Here is a 19,859-nt window from a genome sequence, read left to right as displayed (position 1 = left end):
GGGGGGGTATCATTGGGGATGGGAAATAACTATCCTGGAAAAGTCGCCGTTTTGGGATAAAAGATAAAATTGGAAATGGTCTTTTTTTGGGTCGTGGTTTGTTGAGTTTTGTGGTTTTTGATTTTGTTTTGGCCCCTTGTTCAGTCGAGTCGCGCGGCGAGTCAAGCAACGCCGCGGCCCCAGCTCAGGGGTTTTTTGACCAACGTATAAATATCACTTCTGAGTGTTTTGCGGGAGCGGCGCAGGGTGGTAGTTGCCGTCCGAGGTGTATGCAGTCGGGTAGGTGGGGACGGCGACGCTGGGGTGGCCGCCGCGGGGGACAGAGTAGGCCGTGGGCGGGGTGATGCCCATGGTGGTCGGGATGTAGTTGCCGTCGTATGCCGTTGCGACGTGCACCTGCGGACGAATGGTGGTGCTCATGCGCCGGCTCTGCGGGCGCACTGCGATTTGCTGTGGCTGTTGTTGTTGAGCCTGCTGCTGCGTCCTGCTGGGGTCGAATCGCTCCCGCAGGTGGCCGACACCCGAGTCCATCGGGTCGCGCTCGCGGGTCGCAACCTCGCGGTCCTTTCTCTCCTTGGGAGACCTCTCCTTCTTCTCGGCCCGGTCGCGCTCGCGCTCACGTTCGCGCTCTCGCTCCCGGTCCCGTCCCTCGCGCTCCTTGTCCCTGGGCTTCTCGACCTTGGCAGCCGACGACGACATGGTCCGCTTGTGCTTGGACGACGTGGACTCGGACGACGTCGACCGCGCGTCCTCGAGCTCGTTCTTGTAGCGGTCACGTTGCGCCTTGATGTGAGCGAGGTCCTGGCTGGCCTGCGCCTTGTCCTGCTGCAGGTGGGCAATCTCGCGGCGCAGCTCATCATTGTCGCGCTTGAGAGCCGACTTGTCCTTGCGGAACTCGTCGTTCTCGCGCTTGAGCGAGGCGTTGGTTCGGTCGGCGTCGTCGAGCTTCTGGTTCAGCTTGTGGCACTTCTCATCGGCCTTCTTCAGGTCGCCAGTGAGCTTGCTGATCTCGCTGGCCATGCCGCGGTCCTTGCGCGTGGCCACATCGAGCTTGTCCCACAGGTCCCTGTAGGCCTGCTGCAGGTTCGGCAGGCTGTTCCACTGGATGTCCTGCTCGACGTCTGTGAACAGTGGCGTGGCGTGGTTAGCGGGCGGGCTTCGGTAGTAGCCCTCGCTGTCGAGAGACTCAAAGCCCGAATCGCTGGCCACGCCTCCGCGACGGCGAGAGGACCCACCGTGGGGCTGTCGCGTGTCTTGCTCTCGCCTGCCCGTCATTGTGGTGGTCGCTGTCGACGTGTTTGTGTGGGTAAAGATGTGCCGCGACGGTGTATCGTCGTATGAGATGCGCGCGGCAGAGCCCGCAAGGGGGATGGTGTGTGGGGGTTGGTTGCGTGTGTGCTTGTGCAGAAAAAGACAGAGCGATACGCTGGAGACAATCAAGACAGCACAGGGCTGCAGGAAAACCCCACGAGTTGCAGCGCTATGCAGGAGTGTTTGGTGCGTTGTGATGTTGTGATTTGGCTGGTGGCGTGAAGGGTCGGCCTGCACTGGTGCCCGAACCAGATGTGCGCGCCCTTACTTATATAAAGCGAAGCGGCCTGGTCAGACCTTCAGCGGCAACCTTCAGCGAGCCGCAAGGGAAGAGGCAGCCCGAAAGTGGGCAGGGGGGTGTGTGTGTGGCAGCGCAATGCGCTGCGGCGCGAGTGCAGGGGTAAGATGGGTCCCACACGCCCTGCAAGGTGCAACGCACAAACGTGGGCCGCAAGGCTGCGTGCTCTTCCGTTTTCTTCTTCTTTTTTCTCCCTCTTTTGCCCGTCTGTGTGCTCCTCCCAAACGCTAGACGGGAGCAAGAAAAATGGGAAGAAGGGGAGGGCAGATCTGGGGGGAGTGAGCGTCGGCTAGATCCTGGGTGCCGTTGGGCTGCAAATGTTGCTTGGAAAAAAGGGGTCGATTGGGCAGTTAAAAGCCAGGGTGGTGCTATTAAGACACTAATAGCCGAAACGAGCAGCCCGGTCAGGACCGAAAATTTTTCTCGTCCTTCCGAATGGGAATATCAGCGCGACGGGCGATGCGACCGCAGTGAGATGGGCGGCAGAAGGTGGAAAAGGGGTTGGGGCGAATGAGAAAGGAAAAGGGAAAAATAAAAAGAAAGGCGACAGATTGGATGGGAAGAGCGCTATTAAGAGAAGCAGCAAGACAGCAGGCAGTCGCCCTTTCGCATTACCAACGCGACGGCCAGAGTGCCAGGCCGCAGCGACGGGCGCATACACAGTACACCTTTCTGGTTGCGCAGTTATCGCTTTCCCTCGATTCTCCGCGATGACTCCGTTGGGGAGGGGACCGGGCAGGGGGGGTGGCCCGGCGGCTGTTGCCTACCCTCCCTTCCGGCCCCAGGAGGGCCTCTCGTTCTAGAGGAGTGGAATGCAACGACCAGGGCCCGGACGGATTCCTGCAACCCAGGACCGCCGGCGAGAGGGTGACTTTGGGGTACAAGCTCACTCTGGCTCATTTTCCAAACAGGCCTTGCCCGTTTTGGGCCACCCCCGGGCTGACATCGAGCCACCTTGGAATGGATGGCAGCCATGGAGGGTGGTATGTGGCCAGCCAGGAAGACAAAAGGAAAAATAAAAGTGTGCTCGAGCAAATTCACCGTGGCTCGGCGGCCTAGCGTGGGAGCAAAGAAGGTGGTGTGTGGAAGAACAGCCCAAGGCCCACCATTCACCCTTTTTGGGTCGGTACGACGGCGGTACATCCGGGAATCACGCCCTCCAGGGCTCCAGGGCTCCATCTCCCCCCTCGCACCCCCCGGCTTAGGCTGCCTCTGCCCTTGCCCTCCTCGTTTCCGAGCGGAGCAAGGGCTGGGCGCGCTGGGGTTGAGGAAGAAGTCACAGAAGCCCAACCTTCCAGATCCGGAGGCCAGATGGAGAAAGTTTGATGGGAATTTGGCGGGTCGCCCGGCCGGGAGAACCCACCTAGCTTGCGGCTCTGACAGGGGCGGCGCAAGCAGAAGCCTGGGGCAGTGAAGGGAGGGACCGGTGCAGGAATGGCGTCAATTGACGCAGCTAGGACGACGTTCCCGTCACGACGGCGGGGTTTCTTTTTTGTCTTTTTTTTTGTTCTCTCTCTTTTTTTTCTTTTCCTCGCCTGCATTCAAATCGAGGGTTTCCTGGGAGGACGCACGCAACTGCGCTCGAGGACAAGCCGCCAGGGAAGCACGACAACTCGAAGCACTAGGCACAAAAAAAGCAACCACCACCAAAGGCGAAATTCAGCCCGTGGGTTCACCTCGAGGTGGGGTTTGGCCGGGGTGGTCCTGCCGGTGGTTTGTGTGTGGGACAAGAACGGATGACGGCCCCTGCAACAGAAAATGGCAGCTAACAAGCACCGCCACTGCCCACCATGTCCTGTTTTGTCCGTCCCAGAATTTGGGCGAAACCGCGCCATCGACATGGACATTCTTCGGCCTGAGGGCTGTGGTTTGCGCAGATGGTCATTCGCTGCCCCGACGCCGCGCATCCGGCCCAATCTTTACGCAAGCTCACCGAGAAACCCCGCGCACGCCGTGGGTGATTACGAACGTAGCATGCGCGATTGTGCGAGAATTTTTGGCAAAACACGACCGAATTGGGTGGTGTGGATGCGAAAGGCAAGTACCCGATATGTCAAGGCATGCGTTGTGTGTGCGTGCGCAGAGGAAAAGAAGAGGGTGGGCAGGAGTAGCACACGCGCAAACGCGAAGTTGGCGGGTCTCATTCGCATCGCTCATTTTCGCAAAACCGGACCGGCGCACGTAAAAATAAAAAAATAAAAAAAGAACAGGACGACAGGAAACAGAAAAGAAAAAAAAACATCAGAGGCAGGTACCGCTTGGTTCGCACCGCATCGCATGACGGCTCAGGTTAAGCGGAGGGACATGGTTCGCCAGCGACCTAAGGTGCTGCCGCCTTTCTCGTTTGGAATTCTCTTCTTATCTCGTGGTTTGTTTCGTGCAGGGTGCAGCCGCCTGCCTGCATCGAGCCAAGGGGGGATTTCCCATCTCTCCTTGCTTCATGGTCTTTTTTAAATCCTCCGTCGCTTTCCTACAGGCCCGTCTGCCGTTTAAACGCAGCCCACTCAAACCACTCTGCAGCAACCCCTCTGATTGGCCAGCCGGGGGTGAGCATTTCGCATCCACCCGGTCGGAGGCATTACTTACTTGCTACCTAGAGCGAGCCCCTCTTGTCAGAGAAGAGTCACATAGCGCATTATCACCATCACCGTAGCTCGTCGGCGCATCTGCTCTGCCTTCATTCTCAATTGTGTTAGGCAGCAAGGTCTTGGTTTTTTTCTCTCTCTCATCTGGCAACTTGAAATCCGATTATCCCCCGGCCGCATGCGCCCGAGCTGCATGGGAAAGGTACCTTCCCGTATCCCCTTTGTCTCCCAGTGCCTCCCTCCCACCCCTCATTCTCGCGCTGTTGGTTGCAGCAGCTTGCGAGAGAGGCCCCGTCGACGCAGGTGCGCGCTTCTCTCTTTATGACTCACTTGGCGTGCTTGCTGCTGCCCCCCCTCCATCCCATATGATCAGCCATGCTGCATGAGGCCTGGATGCTCGCAAGAAAAAGGATGCACGAGACCACGCGTCGGCCGTCTCAGTGCCTTCCGCGCACCGCTCGTGTCCCTCTCGCCGTTCAGCCCACTACACCCTCCCCGCCGCCCTCGCTGGGTCGACTGGCCAACCCGGCCGCTTCCTCGCCCGCTGCCCATTTTCTGTCCGGACGCGATGTGGGTTGAGCTCTGGCGAGTCAGCGTCGTGCCGGATGGCCACGGATGGCCGCGATCCCATTTGCTGGCCTGGCGATGCCAGGTACAGAAGCAGGAGGGCGGCTGCTCCCTCAACGCAGGACTCTGGGCAACCTAACCCATCGTCGCTCATCATGACCCCAAAAAACCGCGTGTGTGTGTGTGCGCGACCGGTTCGGCGACCGGTCAGGCTCTAGTAGGAATTCTATCCACTTTCTCTCGTCGATCTCTGCTGCTTTTTTCCTTTGGGTCGCTCGCGCGCCACAGGGCTGAGCACCTACAGTACAGACACCAGACTGCAATTCGCACCCCACCTTGACTCTTTAGGTGGGCCATCACGATCGCCGGGCTTGCTCAATCAGACGACCAAGGCGATTGGCGGAAGGTGGGGCGGAACCTGGGGGGGCCCGCTGAGCGACCACTCATCCGTGCAGAGAAAAAGGAAAAAAGGAGAAAAGAATGGAAACGGAGAGAGATAGGATCCGTTATGCACACACTCTAGCGGGCCGCCCCCACTCAATACCGCCATCGTCATTTTCGGGCTGGAACCATGGGTTGGCGGACCAAGGAGAGAGAGGCTGTCCAGAGATTGACCAAACGGCGAGCTGGATTGGGAGGGCCGGCAATGCCATGGAGTTGTTAATATGTCGATATGACGACGCCCTTTGCCTCGCACCCGCCTGCGGCACAGCACAGACAGAACACAAGGAGACGAGGAGGCAAGCGCCGAGTACCTCTTTGAAAAGGACCCGAGGGTGGTCAAACAACGGACATGCATTGCGCTACCACCATCTTGCTTCTTCTTCTGCTGCTGCTGCTGCTGCTGCTGCTGCTGCCTCGGTGCTCATTTTCTCCTCTTTCTCACCCACCCCCCCTACTTCCCCAACGCACGTTCCAGGCCGTTCCAGCGGAATCGATAGTAGCGCTGTATGTCTAACGCGCAACTTCGCGAACTGGAGAAAAGGCAACCAGGCGGTGCCGTACCTCGCAGCAAGCAGCCAAAAAATAAATAAAAAAATGGTGGTGTGAAGCCCGAAAAAGGCAGCCACATCGGCGACGCTTCATTGGCAAGGACAGCGAACAGTGGTCTGCACGACATACTACGTCGTGAGGGGAAGCATCCTGTCATCGGGAATAACCACCCAGGCCGGCTTTTCCATTTTTTTTTTTTCTCTTTCTTTTTTTTTGCCTTTCCCTGGCCTCCCGGGGGGATACGTCCCCGCTCGGCGCCCGACTCCGCACGCAGAGGAAGAAGCAAGGGAGGGCAGGCAGGCAGGCAGGCAGGCAGGCAGGCAGGCAGCTGCCGGCTGCGCAGCGAGGCACGATTCCGTGCAGGTCAAGCGACGCATCCCCATGCCAGGTACTCCTTGTATCGATCGTGCTCCCTCTCTTCCCCATCTCCGAGTGGCCTGATCCCGACCAAACATGCACGAAGAAGCCTTGCCCGCCGCGATGGGGAACTGGCCAACGTACAGTACGTCATGAGCAACCTGCGCCATCGACTGTCGTCCTACAGCGAGGGGTGGCGCTTGTCACACTCCTTGGCCGATCAGCCGTGCAGTCAGAGGGCGGATTCGGCAGGTACGCGGGACACGATACCCCCGGACCTAGGACTTGGTTGGATTATTGCCGTCACTTGCCTACCCTCGACGATAACAAGGGGGGATAAACACCCGAGGGATTCTCTCAGGTTCCGAGAGAACATAGCCTTCTTTCCCCTCACCTCCTCCTTCCCCGGGACAGGAAGCAGTCACGAAAGCAGAAGGCAGGGGGTGGGTGCAAGGCAACGGGCTGCCTCGGAGCCTTGCCTCGGCTTGTGCCCAAAGGTTGACCAAGCCCGCCCATCAGCTGGCCCGCCGCCGCCCATGAAGGTGGTGAGCCCCCAGGCCTACGTGTGCTGATGTAGACACACACCGCGCACCACCCACACATCGCCGCTGATCCACTCCGCCTGGCCGAGGTAAGCAATCCGCGCAGGGCATCTACCTGGTTCCTTGCGCATCTACTTGGAGGGTGTAACATCCGTCCTGGTCTGTGGTCCGGTGCCTCATGTGCCAGGAGATGAGGCGATGTGGTAAGATGTAAGTACATAGCTACTACATCCGTAGCAAAAAAAAAAAAGAAGAAAAAAAGAAAAGGTGGCTGCTCAGCTCTCCATGGGTTCCCTCCGGTCACAATGGTGAGAAGGCGCCAAGGGATGGCTTGTCACAGCTGCTTGAACCGGCATCTGACAAACCGCGCCTCTTTGCTTCCCCCCTCGAGCCCCCTTGGCGCCAGTACATAGGAATGTCGTCGGGGGTCGGCTGAGGCCTCGGATTGTCCCCGACGTGGTTCGCGAGCGGGCAGCAGGCAGCCGGCAAACGGCATCAACACACCAAGGCTAAGGCTGGCGGCTTTGCATAACCAAACTGTGTAATAATGATGGCGTGGATGTAAGAAAACGCCTCCAACCTCCAGTCCCGAGTTTTGAGGGAGGATTACCAAGCCCAGAGGTTGGGTCGGGGGGTGGTTCTCTTCTTTCCGTGTATGTCCGCCGGCCTCGGCTACCGTTGTTCGCAGCGCAGCGGCAATACTCCCCCCTAAAAACCCACACACAAAGCGACCAAGCGGGTTGCCGGTGGAGATTTGTGATGGCATGAACGTGGCGGGCACGCATAGGTATGTATGGACGCTATTGTTTCCATTGCTTTGATTTCCAATGCGCCCTCCCCCATCAACTCAGCACCTTATCACGGCACGGGTGTAAGCAGTACCTCCGGAATCCTGCAGGAGCGCCCCCTGTTTTTGGCGCAAATGGTTGTGCATGCGTTTCTTTGGCCGTGTCGTAAACCCCAGTTCAGACACCTCACTGGCTGGACCGCCCAGGCAGGCCGCCTCCCAAACGCTGTGCTTGCGCGCGCCTGTGGCCGCGCGTCTATTTTTTTTTTCTTCCCCTTCCATTCTTGGTGAACTGGGTTCCTTCCCCCCCCCCCCCCCCCCCGTTCCTCACTCCCCTGCGCGGCTCGGATCCTTTGCACAGCCCTTCAGCCCCCCTTTCAGCCCTCCTGGATGCTGTACCCGACGGAGTGGCTCAGACAGGACGGGGAATGTCAATGGAGGGGCCGCAACCTGCCAAGATTTGGTGATGCTTCTGATTGGGAGGGTCTGGCCGGGGTTGTCAGCCACAAAAGAAAAAGAAAAAGAAAAAGAAGAAAGAAAAAAAAGCGAAAGTCCTAGCAACGGACGGGTTCCTGGACGGGCTGCGGGCTGTAGATGTACAGCCGTGGTCTGCACACGACATGTACCGCACATCTGGCAGGGCGGCCGGGCCCGATCTTTTGCTGCCGTGTGCCTGCTCCTCCTACCTTTATCTTTTTGTTGATGTTGTTGCTGATTACAGCTGTGCATTCGGCATTCCATCGTGGAACGCTTTTTTACTTGGCGCTTTTTACACTTTGCTTTTTTTCCTCTCATATTGCCACGCCAACAGCAAGCAGGCAGACCGGTCAATCAAATAAGCCTCCCCGGGTGCATGCCAGGAAACGGGGTTGCACGGCTTGTCGCTGGGCCGCCGCGCCGAAATTCCCGGATATGATGACGAGAGGGAAAAAAAAATGCCGTGCGACATTTTAAGCAACGGCGGCTTTTGTCCCCTTGGTACTTTTTTCCCCTTTTTTCTATTCCATCGACTCTAGTCTACTCACCCAACCCTCCTGGCATTCAGCCACAACGGTGGCGCACATCCCGAGGCGGCGGAATGACAGATGTTTAAAAAATATAGTACACCAATATGATTTAAAAAAGAGTGTGTGTCTGTGTGTGCAAACCAAAAAAACCCACCCGAAAACCGCCACCCCTCGTATCCTCATGTCCACCACAATGGATAGCAGCGGGGGCGCCGTGTCTGAGACAAAATTGGGCAGCAGCCGGCGTGGTACGCATCCCTCCCCTCGACACACACACACACACACACACACACACAAAAGCTACCCCGCGTGACGGGGTTCGTTGCTTGTCCTGACTGCACACGCACACGTAAGAAATAAGAAGAGAAAAGAGAGCAGAAACACTGCCACACCTGAGCACTGAGCCTCCACCGTCCCGTGTCAAAAGGCTTGATCGCGTGGGTGTCTTGACCGACTCACCGTGGCGTTTGTGGGGATGGATGCCTGGATGCCTCCATTTTTCTCTCTTTTTTTTTCGTTTCCTGTCCCTCGCCGAAAGACTGCATGTGTCACAAGCTCAGGGTATTGTACGCTACTTGTTTCCCGTCTCAAGTCGGTTGCTTGCAGCGAGTGTATTTTTTTTTGTCCTTGGGCACGGGGCGTTCATGTCCCCAAGGGAGCATGTCGGCCTTGTTGCGCAAAGGCTATCTAGTACCAGATCTATCGGGGTGTGCTAGGTAGGAGATAACAAAGAAAAAAAAGTGGTTTGCGTGGGAAAACGGCAAGGCCCAAAGCAAAACCTGGTATCATCAGCTCATCCGTACCTCGCCCTGTCCGAGCACACATGCGAAGAAAAAGAGTAAAAGCCAAGAAAAAGGAAACATCTGCAGAGACAGATCTAAAGAAACCGAGCCATCGAAACTCTGCTCATCTGGACGATTCGGTCTACGATGAGACGAACAGTAACAAAGGAAAAGGGGTTGAAAAAAGAAGGCACATGGTTGGAGAGAAAGTGAAACAATAGGAGGTAGACATGACTGCCTGACAGACATTCTCCAAGATATCCGACCCGTATCGAAACAAACGTGATGGCCTCGGGATCCCGTGGACCATCCCGCGCGCCCTCAGCAGCACCACAGAGCCCCGTCGCGTGAGTGACGAAAAAGGGGAAAGGGCACAACGTAAATAGGAGGAGAAATGAGAGAAAAACAAAAGGAATGAGAAGAAAAGTTGCCAACCTAAACCCAACCCAAAATGATCAAGGAAATTAAACAGAATATGCGGAGAAATATGAAAAGAAAATGACAAAAGTGTGAACCGAAAGCAAAGAAAAAAGAAAGCAGAGGAGACAACAAGAAAACCAACTGTCACCCTCCCTTCTTGCCCTCCCCCTTTACCACCACTTGGCCACCCTCCTCGGCGGCAGCGGCGCCGACTCGTAGTAGCACAGCTTGTCCTTGAGGTGCGCGATCTCCTCCTTGAGCCGCGCGATCAGCTCCTCCTTCCTGCCCAGCTTGGCCTCGCAGTCGCCGACCGTGTCCTCGAGCGCGCGGTTGCGGGCCTTGAGGGCCTCGTTGTCGTTTTGCAGGCGGACGACCTTTGTGCGCAGGCGGAACGTGTCATCGTCCCAGCCGCCGTGCGACTTGCGCAGGGTCTCGACCTCGTGCCGCAGCCGGTGGTTCTCGCCCGCGAGCCGCCGCTCGTCGGCGTTCTGACGCTCCACCGTCGCCCTGGCGCCCGCCAGCTCGGCGCGGAGCCGCTCGTTGTCGGCCTCGAGTCGCTCGATCTCCTTGTGGTGTGGCGGCGGCGACGGCGGCGGGGGCGTATGGTGGTGGTGGTGGCTGAACGAGTGGTAGCGCTTGGGGCTGCGCTTGCTCGACCACCACGTGTCGCCCGTCTCGATGATGATCTCGCGGACCATGGTGACGCTCGGCTCGCGGTGAGCGGGCTTTGGCGCCTTGTTTATGTTGTGTTGTGTTTGTGTTTTGCTGCTAGGACCCGGGGCTCTGTGTGCTCGGCCGCTTTCAGGAGATGTCTTGGCAGGCAGTCGACAGGAAGAGCAGATGGAAGATGAGGCCGGTGGAGGTGCGTCCCTCTTTTGGCTTTTGTTGCAGCCCGGGGGGGTGGTTGAGAATAAGTAGCAGTTGCGTCGAGTCTGATCCCAAAGGTGTGGCCTGGGGGATATGTGAGTGTGATGTGCGTTGATGCGTGTCAGATGAGGAGAGGAAGAGATCAAAAGACCACGGGCGTGGACCAGGGCCGAGATTTATAACCAGCCGGCGGTAGGTGGCTCTCTCTGTAGGAGGAGGTATATACACAGGTGGGCTACAAGCGAGCTCGGAGGCCCATGAAAGGAGCAGCCGGCTAGGGGGGTGATGTGGTCCCAAAAGGACGTCCACGCGGGCACTTACACACCGGGGTACGAACGAGGCGCTTGTATCTTCACTTACCGAGAATGGGACAGGGATACATGGCTTTGCCTGTCTGGGGGAGCGAGGCCGGGGGAAGGGGCGTGCGTGGCTCGCACTTGCACACACACACGCCCCCTGGCTCCACCCCCACCATGGGTATGGGTAAGGCCTGGATCGTGGCCTGGCAGAATGATTATCGAAGGACAAGGGCTGTCCTACACGGCGGTAGGCGCGAACTGCGCGGCCGTGAGAAGGGACCGGATCTTCATTTCATCCGCCGGCCTTCACTCGAGGCCGAGGCTTCGCAAACGGCGGCCCCTCCCCAATTTTGATGATAGGGTGGAGTGGTTTTTGGAGAGAGAGCCTGGCCTTGTAGGCGGCGGGCTGGCCGCAAGGAACAAAAGAAGTTCTTGCCCGGTACCTTGGACTTGCGCACACCCACACCGAGAAGGGGAGAGAGTGACGTACAGACGTACTAGCACGACGGGACGGGTCATGGCGACATGAACCGGCGCAGGGCCCGACTGACCATGTCAGGTACGGCGCCACCCAACACCGCCCTGGGCGTCTTTGTGTGTCTACCTGCACCAAAGTGCAGGTACATACCATACCTCCAGGTGGGTAGGCACACAAAGGAAAGAAAAAAAATGCTGGAGAGGCTTTTGGGGGTGACTCTTTTGCCTCCACCTGATGCCTGGGCTGGCCCTCATGTTTCCCTCCGGGCTGTCTTTTGACAAGCAAGGGGTAGGGCAGGTGGTTTGGCGGGGTGGCCTGGGATGTCTCAGGCGATGGTGGGGGTGTGTGGTGTGTGAGCATGGGGGCTATGCTTGGCAAGGCTGCCAGAGGATGCTCCGGAGGGAGCAAGAAGCGGCAGATTGCAAGGCAGGCAATATTGTTTGCTCGCGAACAAAGCTTCGAGGTGGTGCACAGTAAGTGTAGCTTTTCTTTTACCCCTCAGAAGGCTCGGCGGCGTGCCGTTGAGCCTCCCAGAGAAAAAGTAGTGCGTGCTTGCAGGTGCAGCCAGCCAGTCGGGTCAAAATCATTGAAAGTCTGTGGCACGAAAGCCACCACAGCCAGCAGGGGTGGGGCCAGCGATCAGGGAGCAGGGTGTCAGCGCCTCAGCCCAGCCTCCATCAGCCGCCGCCTCGTTGTGACTGGCCCTCGCTGGGAGGCCGCTGTGTGTCTGGTGGACTGTGGAGTAAGAGCTGGCGCCCTCCTCCTTCGATTGGTGCGGTGGGTGGCCTACACACAGGGGGTGAATCGGCAAATCTGGCCATGTCAGTGATGCTTCAAACAGCGTTGAAGGAACGCGGCTGATTGATAGATGGATTGATTGATAGGGTCGCTGATCAGATATGATTTATTGATTCCTTCATCCCTCCAGGCACAAACTACCGGCGGCCTCGGCTGGAACGCGTGTGTGCAAATCCCCACACTTTTCTCTGGGCACCCTCAATCACCTCACTGTGCCATTTTTAGCGCTCTGGACTTTGGGCCATTTTCACCGCATCAGGCGCAGACGACAAGTCAAGTTCGAGCTGTCAAACCACCACACCAGGATAGCCCGGTCCACATCCAGGCGCTCGCCTCGATCGACAAACCGGCGGTGACGCAATCCATCGATCCGTAGGCATTGCGTGTCCGGGAACCCTTGGCATTTGATGCCATTCGGTTTCTTTCCCGGGAGCGGGCCGTCGTGGCCAGTGCTCAATGAAAAATGACCATGTTGGTGGATTCCGACGCCGCCGGGCTCGAATGGGCGGAGATGCCGTTATGATCGTGCTCTTTTTAGTCCCATGATCTCCACAGGGGCCAATAACAGCAGACAAAAAAACGATTCAAGAAACCAAGCCCGAAAAACACCAAAACGGACCAAGCAGAACGTCTCGCTACTACGGCCCAACCGTAGATCCGGACGTGAAACGTGCGCTGCATGTGGAGTGACGCGATTGCCTCGGCGTCGAGAGCGAGGCAGATTTCCAGCCAGAGAAAACGGGCTGTGTGGGCTGCACCACGGCGAAAGAAAAGTCGACCAACAGCCTGCGCCAAGCCTCAATCCCCGCTTACACACACGCGCCCCCTCCCAAGTCGCTAGACCACGTAAAGAGGCCCGCACCTTTCTGGCGGATGAATCGTAATTACGGAGGGGTCGGTCGGGTCGGCGCAGGCAGCCTGCTCATACCATACACACATAGTCCCGAATGTGTCGTTTTGCAACATCGTGTCTGCGCGTGAGCAGAAAAAAAAAAAAAAACGAGAGCAGAATTTTCCTGCCGCCCCCCAAACCCCGCCCAGGTCTGCCAAAACTAGCTAGGACTTTAGGACCTCGAGAGGAGTCATCCGTTGCGTTACGCGTCGCTATCAGCAGCCTCCTTGCTGGGCAGGCTGCTCAGCCGTAAACCAGACACAGCGGTAGATAGACAAGCAACAGCCGAGACGTGTCAGGTCGCAATACCGATGCTTCTTGAACGTATTTGGTACCAAGGTACTTGTTAAGCCGAGCCTTTCTGCCCTCGAGAACAAGAGCCTGTCCCGAGAATAGCAGCTACTACAACCCAAAAACCACCGCAATCAAATAGGTGACCTTCCATTTCTGACAATCCATCGTCCCCTCCCCCACACGTTGCAGGCCTGTGTCTCCAGAACCGTCACGCCAGCCGGCCGCGTCATGGCCGCATGGGCCACTGCTTCCCGAATCCTCCTATATCTTCCGAGATCTAGACAAGGGCAAGGAGGGGAAGCTAACCCCAGCTTTGCGCCATCACTACTGTGTGCGAAAGGGGCAGGTCTTGGCGATACCTTGATGCGATCGAGACGTGGTTGGTCCGATCCAGCCACATGCGGCCTAATATTGGCAATTGAGGCCCGACGGTCTGTGGATGCAGGTGTGATGCCAAGGGGGCGTGTTTGTGACTGAACCATGGCCGCATGCCCAGGGGTTGGCCAACAGCATTGTGCTGGAGTTTGTTAGCTCAGAATCAACGAGAAAAAAAGAATAAAGTAAAAGGAACTAGGAAATCGGAAGGAAGTAGAGGGGGGGAAGGAGACTTACCAGGATAACACGCTCGAATGTGTCTCCAAAGCTTGGCAACAAAGATAACCAGTGGTCAAGGGTCCGCCGGAGCGGAACTGGCTGTCCATTGATCAAAGTGGACATGGGGGATACAGGCAGCCGTCGCGGGTTTTCGTGGGATTTCCCATCATGGCCTCAATTTTGTCCGAATGAGGCCAGCCATAAAAATCAAGCAGCAGCAGATGGCGCGGCCGGGGTCGACGTTGCTCCGGCACCCGCGCTGGCAGCTTTGGAGCTACCGCTTTCCTTGGGCTCGCCACCCCTGCCCCTTCCACCACGACGTCGCCCACCCCTCTTGTGCTCGCCTGCTGCCTTGTCCTTGTCTGCGGCAGGTCCCGTGGGCGGCGTCGCCGATCTCGCGGCGCCTGAGGCAGCGGCTTCTGCCTTGGGTCCCGTGGGCGTAGATTTAGGCCCCAAAGGTGGGGTAGCCCCGGAACCGTTACCGCCCTTGGCGCCGTCGGCCTTGGAAGACGAAGGCGTGGCACCAGCGTCTTTGCCACCGCCGCCCCTCTTGGGTGCCGCATCCTTGTCTTTACGCTCCAGCACCTGCACCGTCGCTTGGGCCACAGATACTGGGCTGGCTGCGATGGCCTTGGCCAGACAGTCATGGTCCGCAAAGTCGACGTAAGCAAAGCCCTTGCGTTTGTCCATCTCGACCAAAGTGACGGTGCCAAAGGCCTGCATCGCCTCTTTGAGAAGAGCCTCGGTGACTCCTTGCGAGGGGTTGGCGTGCTTGACAAACGCTCGCGTTGCTGCAGGGCTGACATTCGGCGTGTTGTTACTCGGGCCCTCTCCGCGACCCTTCTTCCCAGAGCCCGAGGCACCCTTCCCTTGGGTTGCTTTGAGCCCGTTGGGTACTGCTTTGGCGGTCGCCGACGCCGAGTTCGTGGTTGTAGCCGCTGCCTTGCCTTCAGCGGTCACATTAGCCGTGCTGGCTGGAGGCGCAGCTTCTTGTTTGCTCTCCTCCCGATCTTTTTTCTTGAGGATAGCGATAGGCACCTTCGGGGTCGTAGCAGATGACGCCTCACCCGACCTGTCTGTCGCTCCCTTCTTTTCCCTTCCTCCTTTCTCTTTCTCACCCGCCGCACCCTTCTTGCCACGTGATCCCCGCGGCGAGCTACCAGCGGCGGCCTTGGGGGTGGTCGGGGTCGACGGTCGCGCCGCCGCCGTCGCAGTCTCACTGACAGTAGGAGAGGCGACAGTAGTAGAGGCTGCGGAGGCTGCCCTGACGTTCTCCTTTGCTGTAGTCGTTTCCTTTGTGGCGGATGACGATGTTGACTCCTTGACCTCGCTCTCGGCCTTGGCTGCCTCCTGACGGGCTCTGCGATGGGCGTTACCAGGGCTGAGGCCGAGATCTCTCTGCAGGATCCGGGCGGCGGCGGCAATACCGGCCCGTCGGCCCGTCTTTGTGAGCTCCTCCTTCTCCTTGGAGGCTATGATCTTGCTGGCGACTGCGTTGGCAGCCTCGGCGGCAGCTTCGACGGCGGCCTTCTTGGTGAGAATCTTGACGTTCTCTCTCGGCTTCTCGGTCGACTTCTCCGTCTTGGAATCCTTGGTCCTCTTCTTGGAGTCCTCAGCAGACCTGCCCTTGGCAGTGCCAGACTCGTGGCGGGAATGCTTGCCCGACTTGCCTGTGGCAGATTCCTTGGCCTTGTTCGCCTTCTTCTCGCGAAGGTAATCGATCAGGGGGGTAGACGAAGCCTTGGTGATCAGCTTCTCATCCTCCTCGGCCGTGTAGTCGGCCTCGGGATCTTTGTTGGGGTTGGCTAGAGCCTCGAGGAAGTCCATAAACTCCGGGTCCTGGTCTATCGTGCCGGCGCGGGCGTCTGCTCGGACCTTGCCGCTGGGGACCTTCTTGTAGATGGAGATATCTAACATGGGAGGGCCGACCAGACAGGAGCTGGCCGAGGTGTCCTTGGCATCAAGCCACTCCGTATTGCGGACGTGTTCGACCAGTCCCATCACCTGTTCGGTTTTGAGCACGTGGAGATAAGCACGTGACGGCCTTGACGGCTTCGCAGGGCTGTTTCTCATGGTTAGCAGTGCATAAAGTCTTAAAAATAATGGGTGACAAGGCTCGAACATACTCCTTTGAGATCTTTCCGGCCTGGAACGAGAACCAGCCGACCTTGGCGCCACCGGGCTTCCACTCGTCACTGAGAAAGGAAACGGTCTCCTGCTCCGTGATGCCCGGAGGGAGGCGGCGGAGGACGACCTTCTGGCCCTCGACGGGCGTCTTGCCTTTGCCAGACCTGGAAGATGCACCCGCGCAGGCCTGGGGATGCGGCTTTGCCTGGGGTGCGGGAAGCACGCCGTTGGCCGTCTTGGGGCCTGCCTGCGAGCCCGCCATGGCGTAGTTGGTGGTAGGAGACGCGCTGGGAGCGGGACTTTTATATCCAGTCCTTGCCAACCCGCCTCCAGACCTTCGGGTCGCGCGAGTCTACCAGCGAGGCTTCTCTCTATCTCGCGTTGGCTGCGAGGACGTTAGTGGGTGGTGTTTGGTGTCAGCCTGGGATGCGTCCCGGCAAGGTGAGGTGGGCAGCGCGGTGAAGGCCAGTGCGCGAATTGAAGTGCGACGGCCAACAAATGCGCGAGCGCGTCGGAAAGGTCCAGGAAGCTCGATGTATCTCGGATTCCGCACTGGCTGGGCTCTGAGGGCGGTCATCCCCGGCGCTGTCAGATCAGAAAAGGACACGAACTGGACTTTTGTTGTTGGTGGTCGATATGTTACGACTCGAGTCATCGTCATACTAGGAAATGGCGTTGGAGCTGGCACAAGGTGAAATTCCTGGCCCCAAAAAGCTTAGTGTCGCCCGCCTTGGCTAGGAGAATTGTTGGTCCGTGGGTTGGTTCCCGGCGGGCTGGCCAATGGAGAGGTGGTATACATGGGGCCCACGGGAAGGGGCGGCTGAGCTCAGCACACGCCCTGCAAGCACCTACCTAGGAACCGCTGCACCGCACGGTGATAGCACGCACTTGAGCCACGGCCAGCCCCGGGAACGTCCCCCACGACCCCGCTAAAATCCGCCGACTGGTGGGCATCCAAGCACGACGACTGCGACAACAGCGGCAACCTCACACATCACTTCGAACCTACCTCAGCCGGACGTCGGCATTAACCATAACGACCCGTCGCTACACTCGATCTTGCTTCTCGCTCAACCTAGACTTTAACCAATCCAATCGCCGCGCAAGGTGAGAGGAGCAACCGCAGGCCCAGGAGAGCCTGAGATCGACCAGCATCTTGGCGGGGAAAACGCCGCGCCACGGTGCAACCGCGAACCGCCACCGACGAGAAACCCAATTCGCGCGCTAGGGCGCCCATCCGACCTGCAGAGACAAAGTGCATGTCTTCCGTGATTGGGACGCTGAGCGTGCCGTGATCATCATTTCCTCGACCCGCGACCACGAGCAAACCAGCCGACAGAGCGGCGCTCCTTCGTTTACCCTCCCTCGTTTACCCTCCCTCAGAGCTCTCAACTGTCGCAAGCCGACGCACACAACTCTGTCGAGCACCTGCCAGCTAGACGCTACGCCGAGAGCTCGAATTCGGGGTGTTTTCCCCACACCATTCTCCCGGCCGGTCCTTGACCCATCGCAGGCCGACACCTCACAAAACTCCACGCACCATGGCAGCAAGCGTCCCAAAGCCGGGCCCGGCCCAGCTGCAGCCCGGCGCTGGCCTGGACGAGTGGCTGGAAGAGGCTAAGAGGTGTCACTACCTCCCCGAGCCTGCAATGAAGCAGCTGTGCGAGATGGTTAAAGAGGCCCTTATGGAGGGTATGCCACCCTTGACTGCCTGTCCTTCTATCGCTCACAGAAAGCCGTTAAGCTGCTGACAATGTCGGCCTGCGGGCTCACTCGCGTACAGAGTCCAACATTCAGCCGGTTGTTACCCCTGTTGTGATTTGCGGAGACATTCACGGCCAGTTTTACGACCTTCTCGAGCTCTTCCGCGTGGCAGGCGGCATGCCGGGCGAGACAAGCGTTCAGGCACCCAAGACTGTCACGACGGTCATCACATCAGAGGACCTAGAACCCCCGACGGAGATTACAGACCCGAAGCTCAAGAAACAAATCAAGAGCACCAGCTCCATTACAGCAACAGAGAAGAGCCCGACTAGTGGGGCAGAGTCGACAGTCGAGTCCACGACGACAGTAACTGTCGAAGGTAGCGAAGAGGATGGGAAATCGGGCGCGATGCAATCCCCCGCCGCCGACACGCGATTTGTCTTTCTTGGTGACTTTGTCGACCGTGGCTACTTCAGCCTGGAAACCTTTACTCTGCTCATGTGCTTGAAAGCAAAGTGAGTTCCGTCTGGTGGTGATCTCGTATAGGCATGCGTAGTTGGACTAACGCCCCTCCTCAAAGATACCCAGACAGGATAGTTTTGGTGCGCGGCAACCACGAGTCGCGTCAGATCACCCAAGTCTACGGATTCTACGAGGAGTGCCAGCAGAAGTACGGCAATGCATCAGTGTGGAAGGCGTGCTGCCAGGTCTTTGACTTCCTGGTGCTAGCTGCTATCGTGGACGGCTCCGTCCTGTGCGTGCACGGCGGTCTCTCGCCCGAGATCAGGACCATTGACCAGATCCGAGTGGTCGCGCGCGCCCAAGAGATCCCCCACGAGGGAGCCTTCTGCGACCTCGTCTGGAGTGATCCAGAGGATATCGACACGTGGGCTGTCAGTCCCCGCGGTGCCGGTTGGCTTTTTGGTGACAAGGTCGCCACTGAGTTCAACCATGTCAACCGCTTGCAGACGATAGCCCGCGCGCATCAGCTTGTCAACGAGGGTTACAAGGTACGCCGTCTTGAGCCGTTGGAGCAACCCTCTATCGGCACGTGTTCTGACCCTGTTATTGTCGTATAGTACCACTTCCCCGAGAAGTCCGTGGTTACAGTGTGGTCCGCACCCAACTATTGTTACCGCTGCGGAAACGTAGCTTCCATCATGACTGTCGATAGGGATCTGAACACCAAGTTCAGCATCTTCTCGGCCGTGCCAGACGACCAGAGGCACGTACCAGCTGGGCGTAGGGGCCCTGGTGACTACTTCTTGTAGGGGCCTCCACTCGTGTGGACAAGTCATTTGAATAGGAGCCAGGTCTTTATCGGGATGAGCTTGTAGGAGCAGCGTTTTAGGACTGAGGGCTATTTGGGTTCTTTTCATAGAGTGCGGCTATGCGCTCAGTATAGAATATCCTCATGAGGTTCTGCGGGCAAGGCGCCTGAGTGGTCTTATCACGCGCCTCTCCGTATTGTCTACTCTAGTATCGTTTTCTTTTTCCATTGCCCCACCGATAGGGAACGTTCCGTCCTGAGAGCATTTGTGGACCCCTCAGCTTTGATGTGTGGCTGAAAAGAGAGACGCTGCTGGCGGCAAGGTCGGTGCTGACGTTCACGCCCCGTTCAATGGTTTGTACCATTCGGCTCGAGGCTGATGCCGCCAGGGTGGACACGAATGATGTCCGGGGCTCTCGTGCCTATGCGTCGTTTCTCTTCAGTCGCTACAACACATGGCGACAGGGCGCCTTGTGCTCGGGGTAGGTGTGAGCTGCTGCCCCCTCCGACGGACGCCATCCTAGTGGCCAGATGTATACTCACTCCATCACTACCCTGGTATTTTAATCAATTTTCTGTATGAACCACCTTGAAGCATTTGGTCTCCGCGTCTCCTTTTGCCGGAGTAAGGCTCGGTGCTGCCACCTTCGGCCCCTGTATTACGGAGGTGTGAGGGTTAAATAATCTACAGTGGGGAGGTCACTCGTGAAGCGAGGGCAGGGGCCAGGGGTATGCACTAGCCAATCGATTAAAACGCGTGTGGGCGGATTCGAACTGGTGCTGCGATTGATGTTGAAAAAGAAATGTAGGCTAGGCCTTATTTGGTAAGGGCTGAACATGGGGTGCTCTTGGCGCTACCTCGAAAATGGCGATTTTTTTCGCCTCCT

At 58.0% G+C, this 19,859-nt stretch overlaps 6 protein-coding genes across 6 annotated transcripts; 3 read left to right on the top strand and 3 right to left on the bottom strand.

Moving 5' to 3' along the window:
- GGTG_04397 (hypothetical protein) lies at positions 1-2,231 on the bottom strand. The gene has a single exon (XM_009222193.1). The coding sequence runs from the start codon at positions 1,273-1,275 to the stop codon at positions 214-216; it is 1,062 nt and encodes a 353-aa protein (XP_009220457.1). The 5' UTR covers positions 1,276-2,231; the 3' UTR covers positions 1-213.
- A 7,588-nt stretch (positions 2,232-9,819) lies between these two features.
- GGTG_04396 (hypothetical protein) lies at positions 9,820-10,347 on the bottom strand (the record flags this gene model as incomplete). Its single annotated transcript, XM_009222192.1, has 1 exon — positions 9,820-10,347. One exon carries the CDS (start codon positions 10,345-10,347, stop codon positions 9,820-9,822), a length of 528 nt encoding a protein of 175 aa, XP_009220456.1.
- A 534-nt stretch (positions 10,348-10,881) lies between these two features.
- On the top strand, positions 10,882-11,169 carry GGTG_04395 (hypothetical protein; the record flags this gene model as incomplete). The annotated part of the gene is made up of 1 exon (XM_009222191.1): positions 10,882-11,169. The coding sequence occupies one exon, from the start codon at positions 10,882-10,884 to the stop codon at positions 11,167-11,169; it is 288 nt and encodes a 95-aa protein (XP_009220455.1).
- Positions 11,170-11,367: 198 nt separating this feature from the next.
- On the top strand, positions 11,368-12,186 carry GGTG_04394 (hypothetical protein; the record flags this gene model as incomplete). The annotated part of the gene is made up of 4 exons (XM_009222190.1): positions 11,368-11,409; positions 11,586-11,766; positions 11,911-12,014; positions 12,178-12,186. The coding sequence occupies 4 exons, from the start codon at positions 11,368-11,370 to the stop codon at positions 12,184-12,186; spliced, it is 336 nt and encodes a 111-aa protein (XP_009220454.1).
- A 1,064-nt stretch (positions 12,187-13,250) lies between these two features.
- On the bottom strand, positions 13,251-16,719 carry GGTG_04393 (hypothetical protein). Its single transcript, XM_009222189.1, has 3 exons — positions 15,998-16,719; positions 13,890-15,933; positions 13,251-13,794 (listed from the first exon to the last, which is right to left on the bottom strand). Exons 1-2 carry the CDS (start codon positions 16,258-16,260, stop codon positions 14,079-14,081), a joined length of 2,118 nt encoding a protein of 705 aa, XP_009220453.1. The 5' UTR covers positions 16,261-16,719; the 3' UTR covers positions 13,251-13,794; positions 13,890-14,078.
- Positions 16,720-16,905: 186 nt separating this feature from the next.
- On the top strand, positions 16,906-19,559 carry GGTG_04392 (serine/threonine-protein phosphatase ppe1). Its single transcript, XM_009222188.1, has 4 exons — positions 16,906-17,690; positions 17,782-18,217; positions 18,283-18,712; positions 18,782-19,559. Exons 1-4 carry the CDS (start codon positions 17,540-17,542, stop codon positions 18,971-18,973), a joined length of 1,209 nt encoding a protein of 402 aa, XP_009220452.1. The 5' UTR covers positions 16,906-17,539; the 3' UTR covers positions 18,974-19,559.
- The last annotated feature ends 300 nt before the right edge of the window (positions 19,560-19,859 follow it).

The sequence above is a fragment of the Gaeumannomyces tritici genome, assembly GCF_000145635.1.
Source record: "Gaeumannomyces tritici R3-111a-1 unplaced genomic scaffold supercont2.2, whole genome shotgun sequence".
Lineage (NCBI taxonomy): Eukaryota > Fungi > Ascomycota > Sordariomycetes > Magnaporthales > Magnaporthaceae > Gaeumannomyces > Gaeumannomyces tritici.
The sequence above is the reverse complement of the archived record's forward strand: the minus strand, read 5'-3'. Positions and strand labels throughout refer to the sequence as shown.